General features: G+C 38.6%; 1 protein-coding gene across 1 annotated transcript in view; it reads left to right on the top strand.

The window, feature by feature from the left end:
- The window catches only part of LOC122554097 (putative ATP-dependent RNA helicase DDX60), a 101,391-nt gene that overhangs the window by 72,152 nt on the left and 4,247 nt on the right, over positions 1–24,992 (top strand). The window contains exons 25-36 of the mRNA XM_043698564.2: positions 3,013–3,171; positions 6,829–6,967; positions 7,961–8,113; positions 10,248–10,352; positions 12,917–13,117; positions 13,991–14,095; positions 17,985–18,138; positions 18,801–18,925; positions 21,243–21,390; positions 22,610–22,758; positions 24,420–24,571; positions 24,660–24,722. Coding sequence (XP_043554499.2) covers positions 3,013–3,171; positions 6,829–6,967; positions 7,961–8,113; positions 10,248–10,352; positions 12,917–13,117; positions 13,991–14,095; positions 17,985–18,138; positions 18,801–18,925; positions 21,243–21,390; positions 22,610–22,758; positions 24,420–24,571; positions 24,660–24,722 — 1,653 coding nt within the window. The remainder of the gene's footprint in view (positions 1–3,012; positions 3,172–6,828; positions 6,968–7,960; positions 8,114–10,247; positions 10,353–12,916; positions 13,118–13,990; positions 14,096–17,984; positions 18,139–18,800; positions 18,926–21,242; positions 21,391–22,609; positions 22,759–24,419; positions 24,572–24,659; positions 24,723–24,992) is intronic.

The following is a 24,992-nucleotide window of genomic DNA, read 5'->3' on the forward strand; positions in this document are numbered from 1 at the left end:
CAAGCATTTGTCAAAGTTGTTTCATCATCAAAGCTTCCGACGTTATCTGATACATAGAGGGCATCTATGACTGTAAACTCTTTTTGGAAGCCTACCACTCAAGGCCTCTGTTTATGGCACCAAGTGTATTATTCACAAGGGTCTTTATATTTACATAGAAGGATGACTTGGTCCACAGGCTGAATGAATGATGCCTCTTTGGTGAGGAAAGTAAACAATGAAAACATTGTCCAGATGCTGATTTCGCAATATTCTTGAGATCGAACTACCTGACAATGTGAACGTTCTTCTGGAGCCAATCAAAAAAAAAAATTTCCCTGGTTTAGTAATGGGCTGGTAGTGTCTGAATCCCTTCAGTTACTTCATATTTGGGTGTGCCAATGAAGCTGGCGTACCCATGAAAGGATATTCAACTCCTCTTTGGCATCCTTGACATCTATTGATTCTTTCTCTTTGGCTGCTATTGGCGTTTCCCTAGGGACATAGTACCAGAACAGACCTGTTTCATCTGTATTGTATATTTGTTCTGGTGAAAGATTATTGTCCGAAATTAGCTTTGTAAGCCTATCAATAAATTTTCAACCGTCTTATGGTCTGCAGATGCCATCTCACTACACACTTGAAAAAAAATTATACCGTGATGCTTCTTGAATTTCTGCAGCCAGCCAGTCGTGTACTTATACCTTAAAGCTTTTGTTCTATGTGGAGGATCTCAGTTGACTTCATGATCAGTGGCCAGACAATAGAACAGTTTTGCTGCTTTGTTGACAGATCCACTCCAACATGACACAGCTGAGTTATTTTTTGACCTGTGCATTGTTTTTCTATTCATTAATGATTGAAATTCACTTTTGCTACAAAATTTCAACAATTGCTTGTCATTATTAAATTTTATATGGTAGTGACACCAACACTATACTCTACACCCAGTCACTTCACAGATGCATCATGGTGAAGGATTTGTGACAGGTCTTTGCTATTGGTAATGCTTCCTTTGTCTTGTACCATTACTAGGGGCATTTTTGGCCTATGACATGTTTATTGGAAAAATAAAACTACTTTTGCACTGCGAAGCATCAAAGTTATGTGATGTCAATAGTGTTACTAAACAGCTGATTTTGACTGGCTTCAAATCAGAGTTGGTGACGGCCCTTTGTCGAGGTTGGTGACGGCCCTTTGTCGAGGTTGGTGACGGCCCTTTGTCGAAGCATCAAAGTGCAAACAAATGACCTTACATTGACACTAGTATGTTTTCTGGGGTGACTGCAGTACTGGAATGTAACATTGAGGTTGGAGGAAAATTACCAACTGAAGTGTTCAGGTCCCAGATTTCTTACTCAAATTGACATGAGGGTGTGTTTGAAAAAATCTGTTTTTAGTCATTTTAGGTTTACAATGTGCGGTTAAAGGATACCTGACCTATAAACTCCAATCTAAAGTCATGATGGATGCAACTCCATTATGCTTAAAAATATCTTAAACTTCAATATTTATCATTACTCCCTGTTGTAGGTGAAAATTATGCATTAACTACTGTTTATGATGTTTCTGCATTAAGCTGGTCTAAGGATTTAAAATAAAATAAATCACTGTGATGGGACATGTAGGAAATAACCTCGTGATTCACCAAGATAAAAATGAAACAGCATTTTTTCGTGCTTTGCTATTGTCCCTCCATTGACTATATTAAAGTCATGGAATTGCATATAATTTTATGCATATATGGAAAATTTCCATTCTTATGTAGACATTATCCATTGTGTAAATGCACGTTGGCAGCCTCTGTGGGGGAGCAAAATTAATGTTGGATATGACTTTTGGCAATTGTGTTGAGTTCACTCCTATTTGTATGTGAACATTATCCCTTTTATGTAATGTATTTGCACCTTCACATAGACACTGTCTATTCTATGCATTATAATTCTATTTGTGGCTGCTGTTACTTCTATACAATCCGGTTAAACTTGTGTATGATTGTAATTCCCCCAATTTTATTGACCGTTCCTCCAATTGATAGGAAGTAAAATTAGACATGGATGACTACTCTAAATTAGGCAGGTCTATTAGCCCAATGGTCATTGAGCCTTCAGTGATTGAATTCTTAACCCTGCAAATGTGTTCATGATGCCTCAGAAATGGTTGTCAACTGACAGTGGTTCATTCATAAGCTTTTTTTTAAGTTTAAGTTTAAAGAATGCTTCAGTGCTTTAATCCAGTCCATAGTTTTACCCTTTTATAATGTGTAAAAGGATTTAGATGGCAAAGGACTGTTTGGAGAAAGGATATTAGTAGCCTTTGAAGGCAAGCAGGACAATAGGGAATGTGGTTTAGAAGCGACCTTCTTAACAAATGACAAATTCAATAATTTTAGAAAAGTGATTTATGCTCTGAGCTGCAAAGCTAGTAAAATTTCCTAATTCACTTATGGTACAGTAGTTCAAATGATGGCCACAATGAAGTATGTTTGATGTAGCCCAAGTGAAGCTATGAGTCAGCTGAACATTTGTCATTTGAAGTTGTGCTGTGGTTGGAGAGGTTTATGTGCAAATATACATTTTACCAACTGATGCAGATTCAAGAGGTAGCTCATTTTATTTCAGCAGCAAACCTATGAGGAAGTTTTGGAAACTGTGTTGGTGAATTCATTGAGAAGGTACTGGGTGATTTTCACATCAAGGATATTTGAACACTGAAACATGGGATTGAAGCAGCTGTTTGAGGAGTGGCAGTATTGTTTATTGCATTGGGAATGCAAAACAATACTCTGGTTAGAGCAATATGAAGGGAATTAAGACTGTAGTCTCAAAGATTTATTTCAATAAGATGGAAATAATGTGCTAGTTGAAGTGAAAAGATGTCTTTAATTTGCGAACTCCAATTGCGAAATGATAAATGTTCCGATGTGCTAATATGAGAGATGGCTTGCTGAATTTCTGCTTGTTTTAATGTTGCACGAAGACCATAGTTATATCTTGTTTTATTGCATATTGTCCTCTTTCTTTTTCATTGTAGATTTAGTGCTTCTGTAGTGGAGCGTTTAGCCAAAGAAACGTTCGTACATGTCACCAACAAGGAACAGATGAAAAGAGGTTCAGATGATGCAAAGAAAAGAATTGAATTTGAAAACAAGCTTCGCAAATTATCAAAGCGTGCTGGAAAAAAGCAACCCTCGTAAGTGCCGTTGTTTGCTTCATGTTGGTATTTTCAGATAGTGTAACCTGATTTAACTATGTTCATTTGAGAAGGCAACTCAGCACATTGAGAGATACCACTTAACGCTAGACTGTGCTGGATTAATGCAGAACAAACTGAGTTGTGATCTTAGTCTGAACTGTTCAGAAGACTAACTTATATACTATATTTAATTTAGCATTCTGTATTGAGTCAAGGCAGGGTAGAATTAAGTGGTATGAAAAGATCGCGGGCGGCACGGTGTCTCAGTGGTTAGCAGTGCTGTCTCTCAGCACCAGAGACCTGGGTTCAATTCCTGTCTCGAGCGACTGTCTGTGTAGAGTTTGCACATTCTCCCCATGTCTGTGTGGGTTTCCTCCCACAGTCCAAAAATGTGCAATTGGCCATGCTAAATTAACCATAGTACATTCGTTGGGGGTAATTTTAGAGTAGGGGAATGGGTCTGAGTGGGTTGCTCTTTGGAGGGTCGGTGTGGGCTTGTTGGGCCAAAGGGCCTATTTCCATACTGTAGGGAATCTAATCTAATCAATATTTGATATGAGCTCAATAAAAACATCGGAACAGCCTATCTGTTATTCAGTATTGTTGTGACTCATTCAACGCGTCGATGCCTTTCACTCACCCATTCCCATAAGCCTGTACATCACTAGAAATTGAAATCTATCCACCTCTACCTTAAATACACTCGAGCACAGTCTCCATAGCCCTTTCTGGTAGAGAATTCCAAGGGTTCAGAAACCTGATTGAAATGATCTCTCAACTTCAACCTAAGTGGTACCCCCTTGGTTTTAGGCTCCCCAATATGGAGGAATGTCTTATTTGCAGCTACGCTGTCTATCCCATTAAGTACTTTGGAGGTTTCAATGAGATTGCCCCTCATTCTTCAGAGTTCCAGAGAACACAGGCCCAATTTTCCCCAATCTCTCTCTCTCTAAGGCATTTCTGATGTTCTGTGAATAAGTCCCGTGAAATTTTGATGCATTCCGTCAATGGCAAAAATATCCTTTCCGAGATAAGGAAATGAAAGCAGGTCCAGGTACAATCTAACCATGCTTTCATGCAACTCAAACAGGACTTCACTGTTCCTGTACCAGTGTAAGTAGCAATCCCATTTCACAACACAGAAGCCCGAAGGCAGAACCAAGAGATAAGCTTCAGCCTTAGATATTTCTAATTAATCTGTTCAGAACTGTTATGACACACCTCTGGAGTAGCTGGGATTCACATGAGAATGACTGGCACAAGTCCCCAAGTGCTTGGGAAGCTCACTGTAATGGCTTAATTTTGTGTGGAGCTAAGAAAAATCCAGGGAGAACTACATTTTACATTTGTATGCATGTTTATGGATATTGATTACTTGTGAATAAACTGAGGCTTATTCATCTAAATTACTATCCAAAATTAAATTATTGCAGTAAAATGCAAACTGGAGAGATTGGGGTGGCAATCCCAGAAGCCAGTCAATTTGAGGGTTGATCACTTGGCCTGGCAACATTCAAGCATAGCCCTAATAGTGCTGAAAATGTGTTGCTGGAAAAGCGAATCAGGTAAGGGAGCATCCAAGGAACAGGAGAATCGACATTTCGGGCATAAGCCCTTCTTCAGGAATGAGGAAAGTGTGTCCAGCAGGCTAAGATAAAAGGTAGGGAGGAGGGACTTGGGGGAGGGGCGTTGGAAATGCGATAGGTGGAAAGAAGTCAAGGTGAGGGTGATATTTCCCTTCCCTCCCCTCCCCTATCAGCGTTCCGAAAAGACCACTCCCTCCGTGACTCCCTCGTCAGGTCCACACCCCCCACCAACCCAACCTCCACTCCCGGCACCTTCCCCTGCAACCGCAAGAAATGCAAAACTTGCGCCCACACCTCCCCCCTTACTTCCCTCCAAGGCCCCAAGGGATACTTCCATATCCGCTACAAATTCACCTGCACCTCCACACACGTCATCTATTGCATCCGCTGCACCCGATGTGGCCTCCTCTATATTGGGGAGACAGGCCGCCTACTTGCGGAACGTTTCAGAGAACACCTCTGGGACACCCGGACCAACCAACCCAACCACCCCGTGGCTCAACACTTCAACTCCCCCTCCCATTCCACCAAGGACATGCAGGTCCTTGGACTCCTCCATCGCCAGACCATAGCAACATGACGGTTGGAGGAAGAGCGCCTCATCTTCCGCCTAGGAACCCTCCAACCACAAGGGATGAACTCAGATTTCTCCAGTTTCCTCATTTCCCCATCCCCCACCTTGTCTCAATCAAATCCCTCGAACTCAGCACCGCCTTCCTAACCTGCAATCTTCTTCCTGACCTCTCCGCCCCACCCCACCCCACTCCGGCCTATCACCCTCACCTTGACCTCTTTCCACCTATCGCATTTCCAACGCCCCTCCCCCAAGTCCCTCCTCCCTATCTTTTATCTTAGCCTGCTGGACACACTTTCCTCATTCCTGAAGAAGGGCTTATGCCCGAAACGTCGATTCTCCTGTTCCTTGGATGCTGCCTGACCAGCGCTTTTCCAGCAACACATTTTCAGCTCTGATCTCCAGCATCTGCAGTCCTCACTTTCTCCTCGAAGAATTTAGCCCTAATAGTGGTAAGGTCCCCTTATTTCTGTGTGTAATCCTGTTCCAGGTGTCCGGATGAGTGCTACTGTTCTCTCTTCAATGATGGTTTTATGAAGCCTGGTAACTGTAACAAAAAGTCATGAGGCCAACAGAAACTTATTAAAATTAAACCAAAGTGTCACTAACTAATGGTGGTGATGCACTTCAGAAGCGTAGTGTTTCTCTACCTCGACCAATATCAAGATAATACACTGTAGTGTCCCTTTGTATTACCTCAATTGGATTTTTTTTAATATTGGATATTATTGGTGATCTTTGGTACCAAGAAAACTTTGTGCAGTACCATCTAATTTCTCAGCTCAATGAGTTATTACTGTAGTATTCCACGTAATAAATTTATCTATGTAGTCTGAAATATTTTCTGCCCAATCTTGTCCCCGTATCTGCTCTTCCCTTCTCCCTGAAAGTGATGAATTCATTTGTGGATATAAATGCATGATCAACCTTTTTATGGTGGCTTCGGGCTTTTGAATCTTTATTTCTAGAAGTCGCTTGTATTGGGCAAACAAAGCTAAATTCCTGTTCTGCTGAATTGGTTACAATGATGTGATTATTCTGATGACCTGAAAGTTGTTGGAACAGCATAGACTGAAGTTATGCATTGGCACTGCGTCAGATTTCCAATATAGCTGACTTTGAGAATTGCCCAGGAAATTGAAGATTCCACAATTTTCCTATGTCTGGAATCCTCAGAAGTTCCATTAAAGAGAATTTGATTGCTTGCAACTCTATTGGGCTTAACAGTTAGCCCCGAGGCTTGCTTTGCTCAGGGAATGTGGGCTTAATGTCTCAGCCAGCTTTTATTGCCCATCCTTAAATGCTGTGGAGGGCTTATGGTGAACTTTCTTAATGCTGTATCTATTTTCTTTGACAAATGGTTCCAAGACACTCTTGTCTCCATTATTGTGTTGCAAGTCACAGTATTTCCATTGTTTCCCAAATTACTTCATGGTCATTGGCTTATGCTTCAACCACATTGTGTTTGCAGTAAATGGTTACTTTTGGTTGCAGTGATCCAAAGGAGTCCCATGTATCTGACAACATGGTAATGAAAGAAACTGAGCAAGAAATGCTATACCAGAAACTTCAGGAAATGAGAAAGATTCCTGCGGACTGCACCTATGCAGTGGAAACTGCTGCAGACCGTAAGGTACAAATCTGCTTTGTACTATCAAATTTGGTTTAACTGTGTATAGACAATTATAGTTTCCAAATAATTGCATTTTTGTCAACTGTCTGTTGTTTCTGCAATTGGATCGCACTTGCTGAATGGTTCTCAGTGCACTAACAATGAAAACATTCAGATTTGTAACGTGGCTTAAATGTGGATGTAGGTTTGCTCGTTGACCTGGAAGCCTCATTTTCAGACTTTTTGTCACCATACTAGGTATCATCTTCAGTGAGCCTCCGGCCGATGCCAATGTGACCTAGTATGGTGATGAAATGTCTGAAAATGAACCTTTCAGCTCAGCGAGCAAACCTACATCCAGAACCTCAAACTGAGCTACAAATCTTCTCTAAATTCACTAACCGCTTAAATATGCTTGCTAGCCAAGATGTACGTTCGTATGCAAGTTGTGGTTTTCTGAAAACAAAAAGAATATGCTCTAGCTTTGAGTCTTTTTGAATTGCTTGTGGAGATGATCGCTCCCATTTGTTTCTACCATAGGAACAGCTCGGCCATCAAAGTCAGGCTGCCTACTGCTCAGCACTATTTTTCTCCTGTAATACGTTGTGTGGTGATTTGAAATTTGGCATTATTGTGTTTGATGTACTCAGTGCAAGACAAAAATGTCAGCTGCCTGTCTGTTTCCTCTAGTATTTTGTTTGCAATAGTGGAAAAACAATAAATATATTTGAGTCACACTCAGTACTTCTTTGTGAGCTATAAAATCTTAATATTTGAGTAAGTCTAAAAATGTAAAATTGAATTATCATATAACAATAGACACAAGAATTCAAATTCAGATGGGTGGGTTATAAAATTTGAATGCCATGAAGGGAAAGGTATTTTTGGCTTTAAAAAAAATCAGCACCATTATGCTCTCTTGTTTTAATTTGAGTTTTTTAAAAAAAGCTTTGTGCAGCATAGGAAAGAATCAATTTTTCTAAGTGATGCTTAACCAATTCTTTGTTTTACTAGATTCTCGATACAATCTTCCAACGATTGCAGCAAGTGAAAACTGCCAATCAGCTACGTTTTTATTTGGAAAGAGGCATTGGATTTCACCATGCTTCACTGAACAGTAAAGGAAGACAAGCTGTGGAGATGCTGTTCAGGCTTGGATTTGCCAGGGTGAGATTTAATGTTCTGTGTCTTTCCTTACTGTGAGACTGTTAAAGTCGGAATACCGATGTTATAACTTGGTCAGAGTTCCGCAGTGACCATTGCTGCCTCAGAGCTCATAGCCCTACTTCAGGAGGTTTGGTCTCAATGTTTGTAGAAGGTAGGCCACAGCATGAATAAAATATCGAGAGGATTCGGAATCCATTTCATCGATTGTTTGTGTTCTTTTGCGGTTAGCTTTGTACTTCATTGTGTAGAGACCAATTCTTTTTTATTATGCGTTTTTCACTGAATTCAAAAGAGAACAGGATTGATTTTTAAAAATAGAATCAAGGATTGTAGAATTTTGCACAAAGGGAGTGTGTGCAAAATGGCTGACAAGTCTGTGATTGACTCCCAAGTAATTGAATGGCTTGTGGGTGAGAAATGTTTGGTTCTTTGGACCTCTGGGAAAGGCATGTGCTGTCCCTCACCCTGCAATTTAAAAAAAAAACCTAAAGGCAATTTATTTTCTATGATCAGTTGCTGTAAACTGGCTTCTAACCAATAAGTCAGAAACTTTAAACATGTGAACCAGTTGCATGTGCCTTTTGCAGGCAAGTGAAAGTATCTGGAAGAGGATTAAGTCTTGATAAGCCAAAGGGATAGCCTCTGTGGATGGACATCATTGAACCGCCTTCCCCATCTTACCCTCCAACCACAACACACACTGTTTCTTTTCTGTCTGTCTTTGTGTGTAGGGAGAGTTTTATCATGTATTAGAGTTTTAACTGATAGTTGTATTTGTCAGTTCAGATTTGTTGATTTCTAGCTAGAATCTATTTATTTCTAACAAATTGTAGTCCTTGTTAGCACAAAAACCTGGTCCAAAAGTCAAGTAAATTGGGGAATTACTTCAATTAAAATAACTTTCCGGCAATTCATGGAACAGAGAGGCTTGAAAACTAGTGCAAGTACTTCAGTGAGGCATAACAGTTGTTTGTAACTACGTGTCTGAATTTGTGCTGTAATCTGCTATTAAAAATGTTTTGTAACTAGCCATCACCATTGATATTCTTTTAGATATATGATTAATTGAAAAAGAGAATCTTTCAGGTTTGAACCGCATTTCTGCAGCGCAGTGGCATGTTTGATTAGTAATCGAATGGGGTTATGATGACAAGGAGATTAGTTGAAGGTTGGGGTTAGTCTTGCATTAACTTTTGTCTGGTACATTTGGATTTGCTGGATCCAAAGACTAGCGGGGACATAAGAGATTGGTCTCCATTATCCCTTTGTCAGTAATCCGTTTGCAACTGACTCACTATTATCAAGCTGTATGGAATCCCCACAAGAATGAAATCTGCCATGTATGAATTCTAGCCTAATTTGCAGCCCGAATGGTCATTTAAGACATCTATGGCAAGGGTGCACTGGGAAGATTTCCTATGAGTGCTGCCATTGCTGCTTATCAGGAGTGAAAATTCATAATATTCATATGACAGTCTACTGAAATTGTACTTGAGTCCATGTCTATTAACTGTTCTTCGTTAGGATCAGAATCAGATCATGTGAGGAATTCTAACATTGGTTGGTATTCCAGTTATATCCTCATCAATAGGGAGACTTATTTTCTATTTGCATCCAAGATATGCAAATTAATTATATTTGAGAATGTTGTTATAATTACTTTTTCCTTGTCCTTTGTGCGTCATCTACATGACCATTTGGTCTTTATTCTGTTAGCAATACTGAGATGATTAGCAGATCTTTATTCTAACAGATCAAGGAACCGTTTCTTACAACATGAATCTTCTATGTATCTTTTGGATACTTTTAAAGTTTCGTATTGGTGAGATGAAAACAGTATGAAAGCCTGTTTCCTGCTTTTATTTTTGCACTGGCTACTTGTTCTGTTATGAAAATGCTACCATTATTTTTGAAAAGCTGCAAATTTGGTCACTTTACAGCTAATGCTGATTCTGCTATATAAAGTAAAATTATGTAAATTAAAGTAAAAAAGAAAATTGATTTCTGAATTGAATATTGGGAGTAACTTACTGTGGAATTGACTGACCTCTGTACAGTCATTCGGATTCAGTATGTACTTCAATTAAACTTGCTCTTTATGGAGCACTTATTTAGAGAAATATTTTTTCCACAGGTTGTGACTGCGACTGGAACTCTTGCTTTGGGAATTAACATGCCATGCAAAACTGTTGTCTTTCTCGATGATTCAGTATTCCTGGATGCTTTACAATACAGACAGGTATCCACATCCCATTCTTTCATTGGGCTTGCTTTTAAATAATATAGTGAAGTTTATAATTTCTAAGTTAAAACATGTTCACATTTTGATTCTAGACTAACTTCTAATTTTCTAACAAATAATTTCATATCAACAACTCTGGTTGTTTCAAACTATTGCAGCAATTTTTAATCTTTTTAATGAAAGTCATTTCAGCTTTTGATCATGTATTATCATTGCACAAGATCATGACTAAGCATGGCATCCATTTGCTTGCTTTTTGCTTCATGTCACTTGTCTGTTAATATCTGAAACTTTTGGCTGTTGAGTATTCTGTTTGATACTGTCAGATATCTTTCACAGATATAGTCATGTGCTTGGGCATTACTTTTACAATACAATCCATTATTTAGAATTTTATTATGTTTACATGAAAAACCTAGCTCTTAAGCCTTTCCTAAGCTTACTTGAAAATTATCCCATGTTATGGTATCCAGACACATGCTAATTACTGATATTATCCCGTGGTTTAGTTGTCTTCCTTGAACAAATGTGAGATATCCTCAGCCCTTCATTATTCTGTTTGACCTTTGCATCCTGTTGAAATATTTTGTCAGACTATTGTTTTCTGCTATTACTTCCTGTGACTTTCCTTAGCTTTCTAGGATCTGTGCAATCAGGCCTCTAGTGGCTATTTCACTGAGACCCATTTATTTTCCTTTCAGTCAAACTCCTTGTCTCTCCTGTTAAATTTGGCCCAACATTTCACAGGTCGGGCACAACGTCGAGGGCCGAAGGGACTGTACTAAGCTGTAACGTTCTATGTTCTTTGAAAACCAGGTTGAAGTACCCAGTATCCCTGCGATTCTGTCATCACTAATCTACCCTGTCTGCCAACTTTTTACTTGAAACCCATTGCACTTTGTCATTTATTCATCGTTCTCTTAGTCTTTCTAATTTTTGATTTGCTCCTCTGCCTTCATTTTAAGAATGTCTGAGATTTGTTTAGTTAATTCTTAATTTTTTTTATTTCTGAAGAAAACTTGAGCTTTTGCTGAACAAATGTTGAACTAAGCCACCATATAAACCTAAGAACAGGAGAATGCAATTCAGCCCCTCTTGCATCAAATACAATCATGACTAATCTCATCTCAGCCTCCCCTCTCCATAACTTTTCAACCTATTGCTCGTTAAAATCTCTCTCTTTCCTCCTCAAGCTGCTTGAGTGTCCTGGCAGCTACTGCACTCTGGGTCATCTGTGCATTTCACACCCCCTTTCCTCCTCATCTCTCAAATCTGCCACCCCTCAACCTAACAACCTAACCTAGATTTGTCTCAAAAGGAAACATCTATTCAGTGTTTACAAACACTGTATCTCAATTTGATCTCCTCTCAATCTTTTAAACTCTACTGAGTATAGGCCTAACTGCTCATTCTCTCTCAGCAAAGCAAACTCCTCATCTCTGGAATTAACCTAGTGAACCTTCTCTGATCTGCCTTCAATGCAATTATATTCTTAAATAAAAGGGACCAAAACTGTATGGTCTCATCAGACTAAACCAGCAACTTAGAGTCATAGAGATACACAGCACAGAAACAGTCCAACTCTTCCATGCCGACCAGATATCCTAAATGAATCTAGTCCCATTTGTCAGCATTTGGCCCATATCCCTCAACCCTTCCTATTCATATACCCATCCAGATGCCTCTTAAATGTTGTAATTGTACAACCTCCACCATTTCCTCTGGCAGCTCATTCCATACACGCCACCCTCTGAGTGAAAAGGTTGCCCCTTTCATCCTGTTTAAATGTTTCCCTTCTCACCTTAAAACTATGCTCTTTACTTTTGGACTCCCCCAATCCTGAAAAAACACCTTGGCTGCTTACTCTATCCATGCCTATCATGAATTTATAAACTATAAGATCACCCTTCTGCCCCCCCCCCCCCCCCCCCCCCCCCCGATGCTTCAGGGAAAATAGCCCAAGTCAATTTGGCGCCTCCCTATAGCTCAAATCCTTCAACCCTGGCAAACATCTTTGTAAACCTTTTCTGATACCTTTCCGGTTTCACAATGTCCTTCCTACAGCTGGGAGACCAGAATTGCATGCGGTATTCCGATAGTGGCTTAACCAATGTCCTGTACAGCTACAGGATGACCTCCCAACTCCTATAATCGATGCTTTGACCAAAAAGGCAAGCATACCAAATGCTGCCTTTACTATCCTATCTACCTGTGACTCCGCTTTCAAGGAACTATGAGCCGACACTACAAGGTCTCTTTGTTCAGCAACACTCCTCAGGACCTTACCATTAAGTGTATAAGTTCTGCCCTGATTTGCCTTTCCAAAATGCAGCACCTCACATTTGTCTAAATAACATTCTATCTGCCACTCCTTGGCTAGTTGGCTCATCTAATCAAGATCCAGTTATACTCTGAGATAACCGTCGCAGTTCACTCACCTCCGATTTACTCTTTAATCTGTTGAAACAAATTTCTTTCTGCAAATAATTATTGCAGTGATCTCAAATGAATACAGTAATTTAAATTTGTAACAACTAATCTTGCTTATCTTCTCTCTTCAGATGTCTGGTAGAGCTGGAAGGCGAGGTTTCGATTTGATTGGTAATGTGGTCTTTTATAGTATTCCAATGCCGAAGGTACAGAGACTTCTCAAAGCAAGTGTTCCCCTACTGAGTGGCCAGTTCCCTCTATCTGTCTCCCTTGTGCTTCGTCTTCTGCTGTTGGTTGCTAAAGCTGAGGATGTGATGGATGCAAAAGCTAAGGTATTCAAATGTGAAAAATTGATGAAGCAAGCATTGTATTAGTTGGATACATAAAGCTGTATTGTAACTTTGCAGAAGCTTGTTTTTTTGTTTACCCATACCATTTAGAAATGTTCATCGTAGTTTAACTATTTCCAAATTTTTGGATGCTGCCAAATTTGGGGAATAGTCGATACTGAGGAAAAATGAAACAAATTGCAGCAGGACATTTGCGTGCTTGCAGAATGGGCCAATAATTGGCAAATGATCTTCAGCCAACATAAATTTGTTGGTATATCTAAGTAGGAAGATTAGGAAGGCCACTTAGTACTTGGAAGATGCACATCTATGTAAGATGGAGAAACAAAGGAAGTGGAGTACAGATATATTGTCACTAATAGGTTGTAACACAGTTTAATGTGACCTTAACGAGAGCAAACCATGCCTTTAAAATTATGAAGCATTTTGATAGAGAGAATGCTTCTCCTGTTACAGAATTAGGAAGAGAGAAATAAAAAAAGTGTAAAAAGAATAAGTAATTAAAATTTGGCCTTTTGTTGCTCTTCTTATCTTGCATTCAAAGTTACAGAAATCAAATGAACTGTTCTATTACATTGTAATAGCTGGAGAAAGTTATCGGCATTTCTTCTGTAGCTACTCCAGTCACTACTTTGGTTATCTCATTCTACATAATTTTAACTTTTAATTACTAATTTGATTATTTATCAACAGTGCTGTTTAAATAAAGTTTTGACTCAAGATATTTCACCATATCTACAATGCACTTATAATAGAAATGAGCAGAATAAATTTATAGCTTGACTAAACCTATTAAATAAGCTTATGAAACCGTTGTATTTTGACAAGCATTGACAAACTCACTTCTTTCCTCAGGCTTTGTCTCTGTTGCAGCATTCGATGTTGTGTTATAATAACCCGAAAAAGCAATGGGTATTGAAGCTCTACTTCCTATCCTGCTTGCAGTTTCTTCTCAAGGGGGTAAGATTTAAAGCTTTTGAGAAGATTTATAACTCGGGTTGAGGTTCTGGATATAGGTTTGCTCGCTGAGCTGGAAGGTTCATGTTCAGACGTTTCATCACCATACTAGGTAACATCTTCAGTGAGCCTCCGGACAAAGCGTGGGCTTCGTCCTGAGGCTCATTGAAGATGTTACCTAGTATGGTGACAAAACATCTGAATGTCAACCTTCCAGCTCAGTGAGCAAACCTACATCCAGAAGATTTAAAGCTGTCTTGCCAAACATGTCAACAGATAAGATTATCCGAACACAACGTGGGCTAAGAAATTAACCCAAAATATTTCTTTTTATGACCTCTTATTTGATGGGACAATATGGGATCTATCTTATGACTCTTTTAAAGAAAATGATGAAAATTTATTCTTTATAAATAAAATGTTTTCTAAATCAAGAAGAACCACCAAAACATTTGACAATTTTGTCGAATCAGGTATATCGTTTTGAAAAGTTAAGTATTGAAAAGACCGTTAAATACAATAATCCCATTTAATACAATAATCCCATTTATTGAAGTAAAAGCAAAATGCTGCAAAGCTGGAAATCTGAAATTAAAAATAAAATGCTGCAGAGGAGGGGGAAAGTTTTATCAGACTCAGTGTGAACTTTATTTTTCTCTCCACAGATGCTGCTGAGTTCCTCTAACTACTTTGTGTTTAAACCCCATTTGCTGACTTTCTCAACAGAGCTTTCCACTCCTTTCAGGAAAAAACATTGCTCTGATGTATGAACCAGCACCAAATTTGTTAATATCTTATAATCTTAAAATCATCACTACTTAAAAGTTCTTGTCTTTCAAAGTGTATATTTCAAGCTTCTGAGGCACTCTTCAAATTCATAGAATCCTTACAGTGTGGAAACCGGCCATTACGTCCAACATGTTCACACTGACCCTCCGAAGAGTAACCCACCCAGGCCTATATGCTACCCTATTATTCTACGTTATTGTATTCTACTAATGCACCCAACCTACACTTCCCTGAACATTGTGGGCAATCTAGCATGGCCAGTTCACCTAACCTGCACATCTTTGAGTTGTGGGAGGAAACCGGAGCACCTGGAGGAAACCCACGCAGACACAGACAGTAACCCAAGGCAGGAATCGAACCCAGGTCCCTAGCCACTGAGCCACCGTGCCACCAAAAACTTGTTTGATTTACTTTTATTTTCTTGTTCTTGTTGTGATTGTTACAGTTTTTTAACATGTTCTATCAGGTTTCATGAGTGCAATGACAGTGCCCAGTTCTATTTCACCACTACCTCACTCAACTCTTGTACTACTGTAAGATAATGAGACAGCTTGAATCACATCCAGGACAAGAAGGGCTTATGCCCGAAACGTCGATTCTCCTGCTCCTTGGATGCTGCCTGACCTGCGCTTTTCCAGCAACACATTTTTCAGCTCACATCCAGGACAGTGTGATTAGTTTCATCCGATTAAAAGGCATGTGAATGGAAGAAAGACTGAAACCATTGTCTTCGGTCCACATTACAAGCTACATTCCTTTACTAATAAGTATATCCTTGTTCTTAGCAACTGTCTGGTTGCTGAACCAGATTGGTCTTGACTTTGGTGTCCAATTTGAACCCAAGCTTCCACCTGCATGAGACAACCTGGCTTTGCCCATACTTCCACCTGACTATTGCTGAATTCCTCATTCATTCGTTTATTACTTCCAGACTTCACTCAATGCACTCTGCCAACATCCCGCATCCTATTCTCCATGAATGGTCAGGGCATCACCTAAAACTCTATTGCATGTGTCCTTACTTGCTTTATTCATGTGCTATCCCTGTGCTTACTGACCCATATTGTCTCCCAGTTAAACATCACCTCCATTTTAAAATTCGCAACTTCACAAGAAACTGACTTCAAAGTCCCCCATTTTCAGTAAAGCACTTTAATGTGTCCTTAGGTCATAAAATAGCTTGTATAAATGCAAGTCTGCCTCTTCTCTTTGTATTTGAGCCTCTCCCTGACCTCAACCTTCCCATTCTCTGTAACCACTTTTAGCCCCATAACTCTAAAATATCAAATCTCATTCATGTCTGCCCTTGTGAGCATTATTTTGTAAAGACTACATTTTTAAAAAAATTATTTATTTTTGGATTATGAACGAGGAAGTGAAAAGAATATTGCTTTAAATGAAGGAAATTGTGGAAGGAAGTGTTGCATTTTTAAATAAGTTACTGGAACTAATCATGAATGCTTGAACCTGATAATGTTAATATAAATGGTGACAGTTGCTGAACTCATCAGCACAATCGGTGTATGTTCAGGGCAGTTGCTGAGACACATTGATGTTTGGTTTTTCAGTCAAGACCAGGAATCATCAGCATGACAGCAACTCTGGTTTCTGGCAGGTGCAGAGCCTGTGTGCACAATACAGAGGCAGAAAGCCTCCAGACTCTAAAAAGACAGCATCTCTCTTTTCAGACAAATAATTTGAAGATAACTATTCTCACTCTGTTTTCCTATGAGCTGCTGCCTCTAGCTCGTGACTGGAAGACTGAGTAATTAGTATGCTAACTGCCCAGTGTCCTCAGTAAATAACTGAGGAGACTTAGGATAAAGAAGGTTGGTGATTAGAAGAAATTTGGACATATGTGGACTAGTGCTGTTGAACTATGCATATCTTTTTTTCCTAACATCTATTTTCTTCTGCTTGTCATGTCTGTGTGTGTTAATCATAAGGGTTTAAGAAACGGTAGGGTTTAGAGAGGTAAAAGTTTGTTTTTGAATTCATTCATGGGATGTGGTCGTTGCTTGAGGCCAGCACTTGTTGCACATCCTTAATTGCCTACAGGACGGTTAAGAGTCAAGCACATTTCTGTTGGTTTGGAGTCACATGTAGGCCAGACCAGGTAAGGGCAGCAGTTTCCTTCTCAAAAAAAAATTAGTGAACCATACATGTTTTTTTCCACAATTGACAGCTGTTTCATAGTCACCATTAGACTCTTAATTCCTGATTGTTAATGAATTCATATTCCACCATTTGACATGGCAGGGTTTGCATTCTAGCCCCTAGAATAATATCTGGGTCTCTGGATTAATAGTCTATTGCCACTAGGCCATTATCTCTTAAGTATAGAAACCTGGTCTGGCGTTTCCGTTAACCAGAATTGATCATACAAGAATATTGAGCACTTTAAATAATTTGATTAAGACGTTATGCCCAGAATTATCACAAAAGCTAGTTGGGCTCAAGTATAGTATGCTTTCATAAATAATTTGGGACACTTTATTTTAATTGCTCCACCTTTGGTGGACATGCTTTCAGATATCTAGACCGTAAAATCTGAAATTCTTTGCTTAAAGCTCTTGCTTTTTTGCTCTGTCTTGATATTATTAAACTATTCCTGACCAGGTCTTTTACCACCTGGCATGATGTCATTTGTGACTCCTGGCATTTTGTTTCTCCATTCATGTGAAATGCTTGGGAGCATTTTGTATTTAAAGTGACATACAAATAGACTTGATTTTTCATGAGACAGTAGTTATGGTAAAGAATACACACCACTCTGGATTCTGTCTTCCTATGTATCTGTGCTATTCTGATCCAAATGTTTTGAGACTTGAGTAGTGGAATGGTTGGAGTTGTATGTTTGTCAGTTCTGTTCAAAATTATTAAAATTTTTAGAAAAACTATAAAATGTGCAAATTATAAGGAATGAAAATTTAATCATTTGAGCTTTATCTGAAACCTCGTGCGTTTTCACTTTGGTGTTTATGTATTTCTGTTGATTTAAGACGACAGTATTAATATCCTGATCATGGTAATGTTATACTCCTGTGACTGAAAAAGAATGCATGTCTGTTGCTAAAATGAATAGTTACCTGTATTTTTGCAGGGCTTTGTGGATTTAGATGGTACACCCCAAGGGCTTGCAGAACTGGTGACCCAGTTGCATTATCATGAGCCAGCAAATTTTGTTTTTGTCAGCTTCCTGGTAAAAGGTCTGTTTCACAAGATTTGCTCACAGCCTGATAAATCGGCAGGAAAAGGTAGGATTTCAATTTTGTCAGTTTTTAAAGCAGCAGTGTGTAATGTTTATGAACGGAACTCTGATCATGTCTTCTGCTGGATAACTTTACGATTTCAAAAAAACTAATTTTTGAGCTCTGTTGTTATTTTGAATGTTGTTTGTGACCAGGTATAATCAACAATGCACTACACGGTAGCAGTATATTAATCTTGCACATTTGAGTCGACTTGCAAAAATCAAACTATGAATAATTCGTGAGTCAGGTGGTCAATGTGGACTTGCATTGCTGAGGGGACCAAGAACAGTGTTCATCAGCCCTCTTGGGCACAAACGGTGCAAGTCCCAGGAAGTCATTAGAGAGAGTGGGTTTGGTAGTTTCACAGAATCAATAGATATGATTATGCTGGTTTGACTTGATTTTGATAAAAGTAATAATTTGTAATCTGCAATAATTTGATTGGTTTAATAGATCTGGTAGTGCATTTCAAGATCAGTCAGAAAGGTGAAGTTGAAACCACAATCAGAGGTGCCATGATCTTATTGAATGGTGGAGCAAGCTATAGGGATCAAATTACCTATTACTTATTATTTGTATTTGTATAGCTATAAATGAGAATAACGTGAGTTTTACCAAAATGCCAGAATAATGATCATTTGTATATTATTTCAATAATTTTATAGGTTCAGACTGCTTTTCTGATGAAATTATGGAGTCTTTACTTCTGGTCCTGTCAAATCTCTTTGGAAGGGTATATCTTCCATCATGTTCAACCGAAAAGGAGTGGGCTACACTCCACCAGTCAAAGGTACGCAAGAGTGAAGTATTAAATTTGGAACACAAAGCCATGAAACTTAATTTACACACAATTAATTTGTTACATATCTCAAATCTCTTATTTGGCTTTTTAAATCTGTGTTACAGTCATGATATCTGCTTTATTTGTATTCCTACTCCATTGTCTGTGCCTTCCTACTCTGTATTCCCATTGTCATTCCAATGGTTGTTCTTGGTACACACCACTTAAGCTAGCCACAGATTTTTATTTTTGTACTAAGAAAATTTGCTTTGAAAATTGGTTTGTAAAGGTCTGTTTTTTAGTTATGGTTTATTGCTGTAGACTTTTATGTCGCAGTCTTGGGTTTATATCTAGTTCTGATAAGACAAAAATCTCTTCGCTTTTCAGCCATCGTAAGCCAACTTCTGGCGCAGGCTTTTAGTAGATCTCTGGAGAGGTGCTGTTGGGGGCCTTTTGTGATGGTGAGGTGGGAGAGTCCCAATGCTTCCAGGTGCCATGAGTGTTAGCATGGATAGATCCTTTGCTATTTGATGAGACTTTCTGTGGCCTCCCAGTTGGCTCTCGTTTAGGATGGGTAGATCCAATTGGGTGTTCGACAGAGCAGCTCTCTGCAGGAAACACCTCCCCATGGAAACATTCTTCCTCTTCATCAGGGTCTATCAACTAGCCCTAGTGTTTCCTGATGCCACTCAGTGAGAAAGAAATATCCAACCTTGTATCTTCTCAGCTGGATGCAGTCCAGTGATGGCCAACACTCCTGGTGGTGCTGGGAATGTGTTGTGTTAATAGCCCTCCAACTGGCTGACAGCCCCTGTCTGTGTTGTCATCTTTTAAAGGAACTAGAGCCATGATGACAGCTCATTAGAAGCCAGATAGACCTAAAATATGACCCAAGTCCAGCATGTGGCTAAGGCTGATTGTGTCCAGCTTTTGGCCCCCTCTAAGGGCTATTTTACTCTTACTATATTCAGCCCTGATTGGGCATTTGACCAAACCTCAAGGTTGCTTTGGTTTGCCATTAAGTTGACCTTCTATCGGCATGTCGGCGGAGTGCAGGTTTGACAAGTAAATGTTAGAATGATATATGACTGGCATAGTAAGTGATTTGCTGAATTTCGATCAAATAATGTTGTTCCAAAAACTGGCAGATTATGTCAAAAATCCCCTTTTGGCTGTTCACAACAAACGAGGTACCAACCTTCCCAACCAGCCTGTGCTTGCAAACCTTTCACACAGTGACTTGCATTGAGATGTGATTCCGCAATTGGGCAACATTTACTGGATAATCTTACGTGTTAAGGAATTACATGGACAACAATTTAGGATTGTCAGTTGGAGTTGTTCTGTGGTGTTTGTCTGTGTGTTCTGGAAGCTGCATATTAGTACAAAAATAACAACGCTGTGCCTGTTTCAACTCATCAGAATATATGGCAGCAATTCTGTGGTTCATTTCTCAGGGCAATGCCTTGATTTATGTTTTTTTAATTGAGATAAAGCCGAGCATTTTACTGTGATTCAGCACTACCAGGTACATTCTCCATGACAGCATCTGTGCCAAGTAGAGTCAACTGGCCAATCCATTCTCCTTTCCTACAGAATAAATATTGTTTTCTCCTTAAGTTGGTATTTTTGCTAATTGTCCTGATTTTTAAACAATGCTGGAATGTTATTTACTGGTGCAAATGTGGATCGTTAATGAATGAGAAATATATAATTATCACTTTTTTTAAAAAACAAATTGTGGAATCCAGTAATGTTTTTGCAATAAATTTTGCAGTGCTTCAGATTGTGCTTGCAGAATTCTGCATGGACAAAAAGTTATATTTTAAAAAGCACAACTATGATGCAAGTTTAAGATATCTTTTGACCCTTCAGTGGATATTTCAGAGTTGCCATTGAACTCCTTATCTGGCATTATTGAATGCCAATTTACCATTTATTGGCGCAATTGAAATGCAAATTAAAAAAAGCAGTTGTAATTTGGAAAATATGTTTGATAAAGCTTATTTATCTGAACTAAGGGATTGGATGAGTATGAAATGATAACTCTTTGAACTTGTTTCTTTCTAACTTTCAGTCCTAAAGTCAACTTGCTTTAACCCTGTTGTGTTATTGCTTCATGATTCTGATTGCAGGAGTGTCAGTGTTTTAAAACCAGCTATAGCAATTATGGACCAACATTTCATTGTTATATAAAGTGATCAGAACAACAAAGTTGCGTAGAGGTTTCATTTTCCTGGGGAGCCAGATTGTAGAAACACTGAATGAGAAACATCCTTTGATTATTATGATAAAATGTATGAAAGTGAGCTTTTTTGTTCCCTAGGTGTTTCTGGAGGATCTTCCAGAAGATTTTGCAGCTGTAGTCGATGAATATAACAAAACTATCCAGGAGATCTTTGGATGTTTTCTTCTTTCTGCTTCAACTCAAGCTGATGTTGTGGAAGAATGCTGTCTTCCTCTTTCAAGAATATGTAAAGAAAACATTGAGCTAGTTAACATATTTATGTTCAGCTACATTTTAATTTGCAAGTTGGAATATACTGCTGAGCCTGAAGATCTATTGAAGAAGTAGGATTTGAGATGTGGTAGTGATTAGTGTACTGACCAGCAAACTATAGGTTTGAAATTCACTTGCCCCACCCTAAATCTGGTAATTTGTAGATCAGTGCCAAGAGAACGTAACTGTGAAAGCATAATGAAAATATCCAATGGGGTCTTGTCCTTTAGGGACTGAAATTCTCTTCCCTTCACTTGCTCTGACCCAGCGATGATGGCTGTTAATGCACTTCGAAGTAATGTTTGGTCTTTCTTTAGGTGCCAAAAGAAGGCCTCTGACTAATAATGAGCAATAAATGTCAGCATCCTCCACATCCCAGTGGCACTATTTTAAATGAAACAGCTGATGTAAAACCAGTTCAATCTTCCCAGTTACTCTGCTTACAGTTGACTACGAGGATCAATAATAAACCAATAATTGGTTAGCCTCTTGGCTGAAGGTGGTTTGGGAAATAAGAAAATATGATCTTTATTTTGCATAGATGCTGAGTGAGGGAGCTTAAATTAGCTTAAATCATAACTCTTAATTTCTCTAACGCTACCCTTCATCGCTGCTGAGGGGATTTGTCATCCCTGGAACTTTGTTTACAAACATCTTTGAACCCTCTTGTTTCATCCTTCATCAGGTGCAGTATTACAATTAAATACGGTTCTCCAATTGAACCTAACCAATAATTTATAAAGGTTTAGAATAGTGTCTTTTGACTTTTCCCTTTTTAATCCTATATTTATAAAGCCAAGAGTCATGTATATACATTCTTATCAACAAGATCATCTACCTTCGAAGATTTGAGAGTTTAAGTTCCTGCATATGCCTTCAAAACCATTTGGTTTCTATCACCATAAATTTTATTAATTCGCCAATAGTATATCCACTTTTTGAATGTTTGATGTGCATCTCAAGGGGTTAGTAGAATTATATTTTACAAATTTGCCTTTCTGCAATTTTTTTTTTTAGAAAAAGCTACACTGCTCCTTAGTCTTGCTCTTTGAAATTATATGGTTGAAAATGCAGCATATTGAAGATACAGACCCTGTAATTCAGATTATTTGACTCTGATTATTGTGCAACATTTAAACAGCATGAAAACCTACAGCTGTGCAATTCTAATCATTGGGTTTCCTTCTCCCCAGCTTTTGAAAGTGTTCAGCCTCTCCAAAATTGCACATTTGTAACTGAGTTGATTACATCTGGAAATCATCCAACAACAGCTGTATCTCCATTTACATGTTTATCTGGGATTACCAATCTTGATCTGTTCAAAACGTACAATATTGACAATGTAAGTTTCTCCTTTATTACCCATGAAATTAATTGTTTTACAGCTGCACCAACTAGGTTTTAGATTGTTCCCTTTGGCACTATAAGGTGAATCAAGGCAGTTCTTAGAGATTTAATCAGGCAAGAGGTTGACACTGAGCCGAAAGAAAAGATAGTGGAACTTGTGATTGTAAGTTTAATCAAAGGTAAATTTTAAGGAAAGCCTTAGAGAAGTATAAAGAGATGGACAAGTTTGAGGAAATACTTCCAGAACTTGGTTAAGACTAATCAGAAAGAAGTGATTTGGAGATGCCGGTGTTGGACTGGGGTGTACAAAGTTAAAAATCTCACACCACCAGGTTATAGTCCAACAGGTTTAATTGGAAACACTAGCTTTCGGAGCGATGCTCCTTCATCAGGACAACCACCTGATGAAAGAGTGAAGCTCCGAAAACTAGTGCTTCCAATTAAACCTATTGGACTATAACCTGGTGGTGTGAGATTTTTAACAAAGAAGTGACTAGTGTTGTCTTAGAAATCTGTTCTGGGGCCTCAACTAAACTCTTGACTTGAATAACAGCAGTGACATACATCCAGGTTTTCTGATGCCTCTATGATTGATGGCAGTGTAAGCAATCTGGAGAGGAATATAAAATGACAGACATAATCAATTGAATGGGTATGCAAAACTAGCCACTGAATTTTAGTGTTGATAAAGTGAGAGCTTATCTGTTTTGGCCCAAGAAAGAAAAAAAAGTATTAATTAAATGGTGAAGTGCACAAAGTGGAGGGAGAAAAACTTGGCACATCCAGTTATCCAGGCAAATGTCACCTGAACATAGGTACAGAAAGTAAATAAAATAGTTCATGGAATGTTGAAGCGAAAGGTTGAGGCTAAGGAGGTTTTTGTCAAACTGAAACTATGTGTAATGAATTGTATAATGACCTTGGTGACAAACAATTCCCTTGTTGGTTGAAGCATTACAGAAAGAAAATCAAAAGGCAGCATTTTCCTTAAGTTTCAAAAGTACACATTTACTTGATCTGTTTGTTGCTGTTGTGAAGCTACTGTTGTGTTTCCACTAGCGATGTAACTAGCAAACTATGAAGAACACCACGATTTCAGAAAGGCTGGTATGAATGTGTTAGAGGAATTTGTTTTTAATTAGAGAAAGTAATCTATTAGTATGCTAGGTCTGGCCGAGATGCTATTCAGAGGGTCAATGCAGACACGATGGACCAAATGGCCTCTTTTTGTATTGTAGGGAGTCTATGATTCTGACTTGTCTGAAGAGCTTATTATTCAGGAATTCTTACTGAGGGAATTTCCAGAAAATCTTCAAGGAAGGCTTCAGCTTTGACTGGCAGGCTAAATGCACGTTTGTACAGTGCCTGATTTGGGTGGGAAAAGACCTGGTATAAACTTAATGATCCAAGTTTGTACTTTAGTCAACAATTTGCATTTATTGGCACAACTACTGGGGATGGTACGAATTGAGGAAATAGAAATTTCTTAATTGGATTAGGAAGGCTAGCCCATAAATTGAAAATCTCAGTAAAATTCACGATGGGTTGAATTTTTGAGAGTGCGTTTTATTTTCATGTTTGAGTGAAATTGAGCTCAAAACCTACTTCTTGGTGAGAAAACAAAATCTCTCAACTGTTGTACTTTTATCATTGCAGATTGCTTTACGCACACTTGAACTTAGCTCAAGCAACATCCCTGTGTTAAATTTAAGGAAGTATGACCAGCAAGGCAGGAGAATGCCACTGAACGCTTATGCCCTGGACTTCTACAGACACGGTTCTTTAAAGGCTTTATTAAGTGACAACATGTAAGTTGAGCTGCTGTACAACTTGCAATGTTGACATGGAAAAAACAATTCAATCAGTTTAATGTTTCATTCTGTGTATTCCTTTTAGGTTGCATTTGGGAGAAGCCTATAATGTCCTTAACGAGTTCCAACTAACTCTTTCTTCAATCAGGTATGAATGAAAATCTATTTAGTTTGTAAGGTATTTTGGCAAATAATGGATTATATTTTAAATCCATCTACCAGAAGAGAAATTCATAAAATGTCACACATTGATATCTAATGCTGATGTTTGAGAGATTAGGCATATGTTGTACACAATGCTGTTGGACATATTGGAAAATTATCCCTGTAAAGGACCCTTGCAACACTTGAAATGTAGTTAAATTGGATCTGGTGTCTTACGGTTGTCTGATCATTAATCTTATAAACTGTAAATTCT

This window comes from Chiloscyllium plagiosum, unplaced genomic scaffold, assembly GCF_037043375.1.
Source record: "Chiloscyllium plagiosum isolate Xiang-an unplaced genomic scaffold, Cpla_swu_hap1 HiC_scaffold_1, whole genome shotgun sequence".
Lineage (NCBI taxonomy): Eukaryota > Metazoa > Chordata > Chondrichthyes > Orectolobiformes > Hemiscylliidae > Chiloscyllium > Chiloscyllium plagiosum.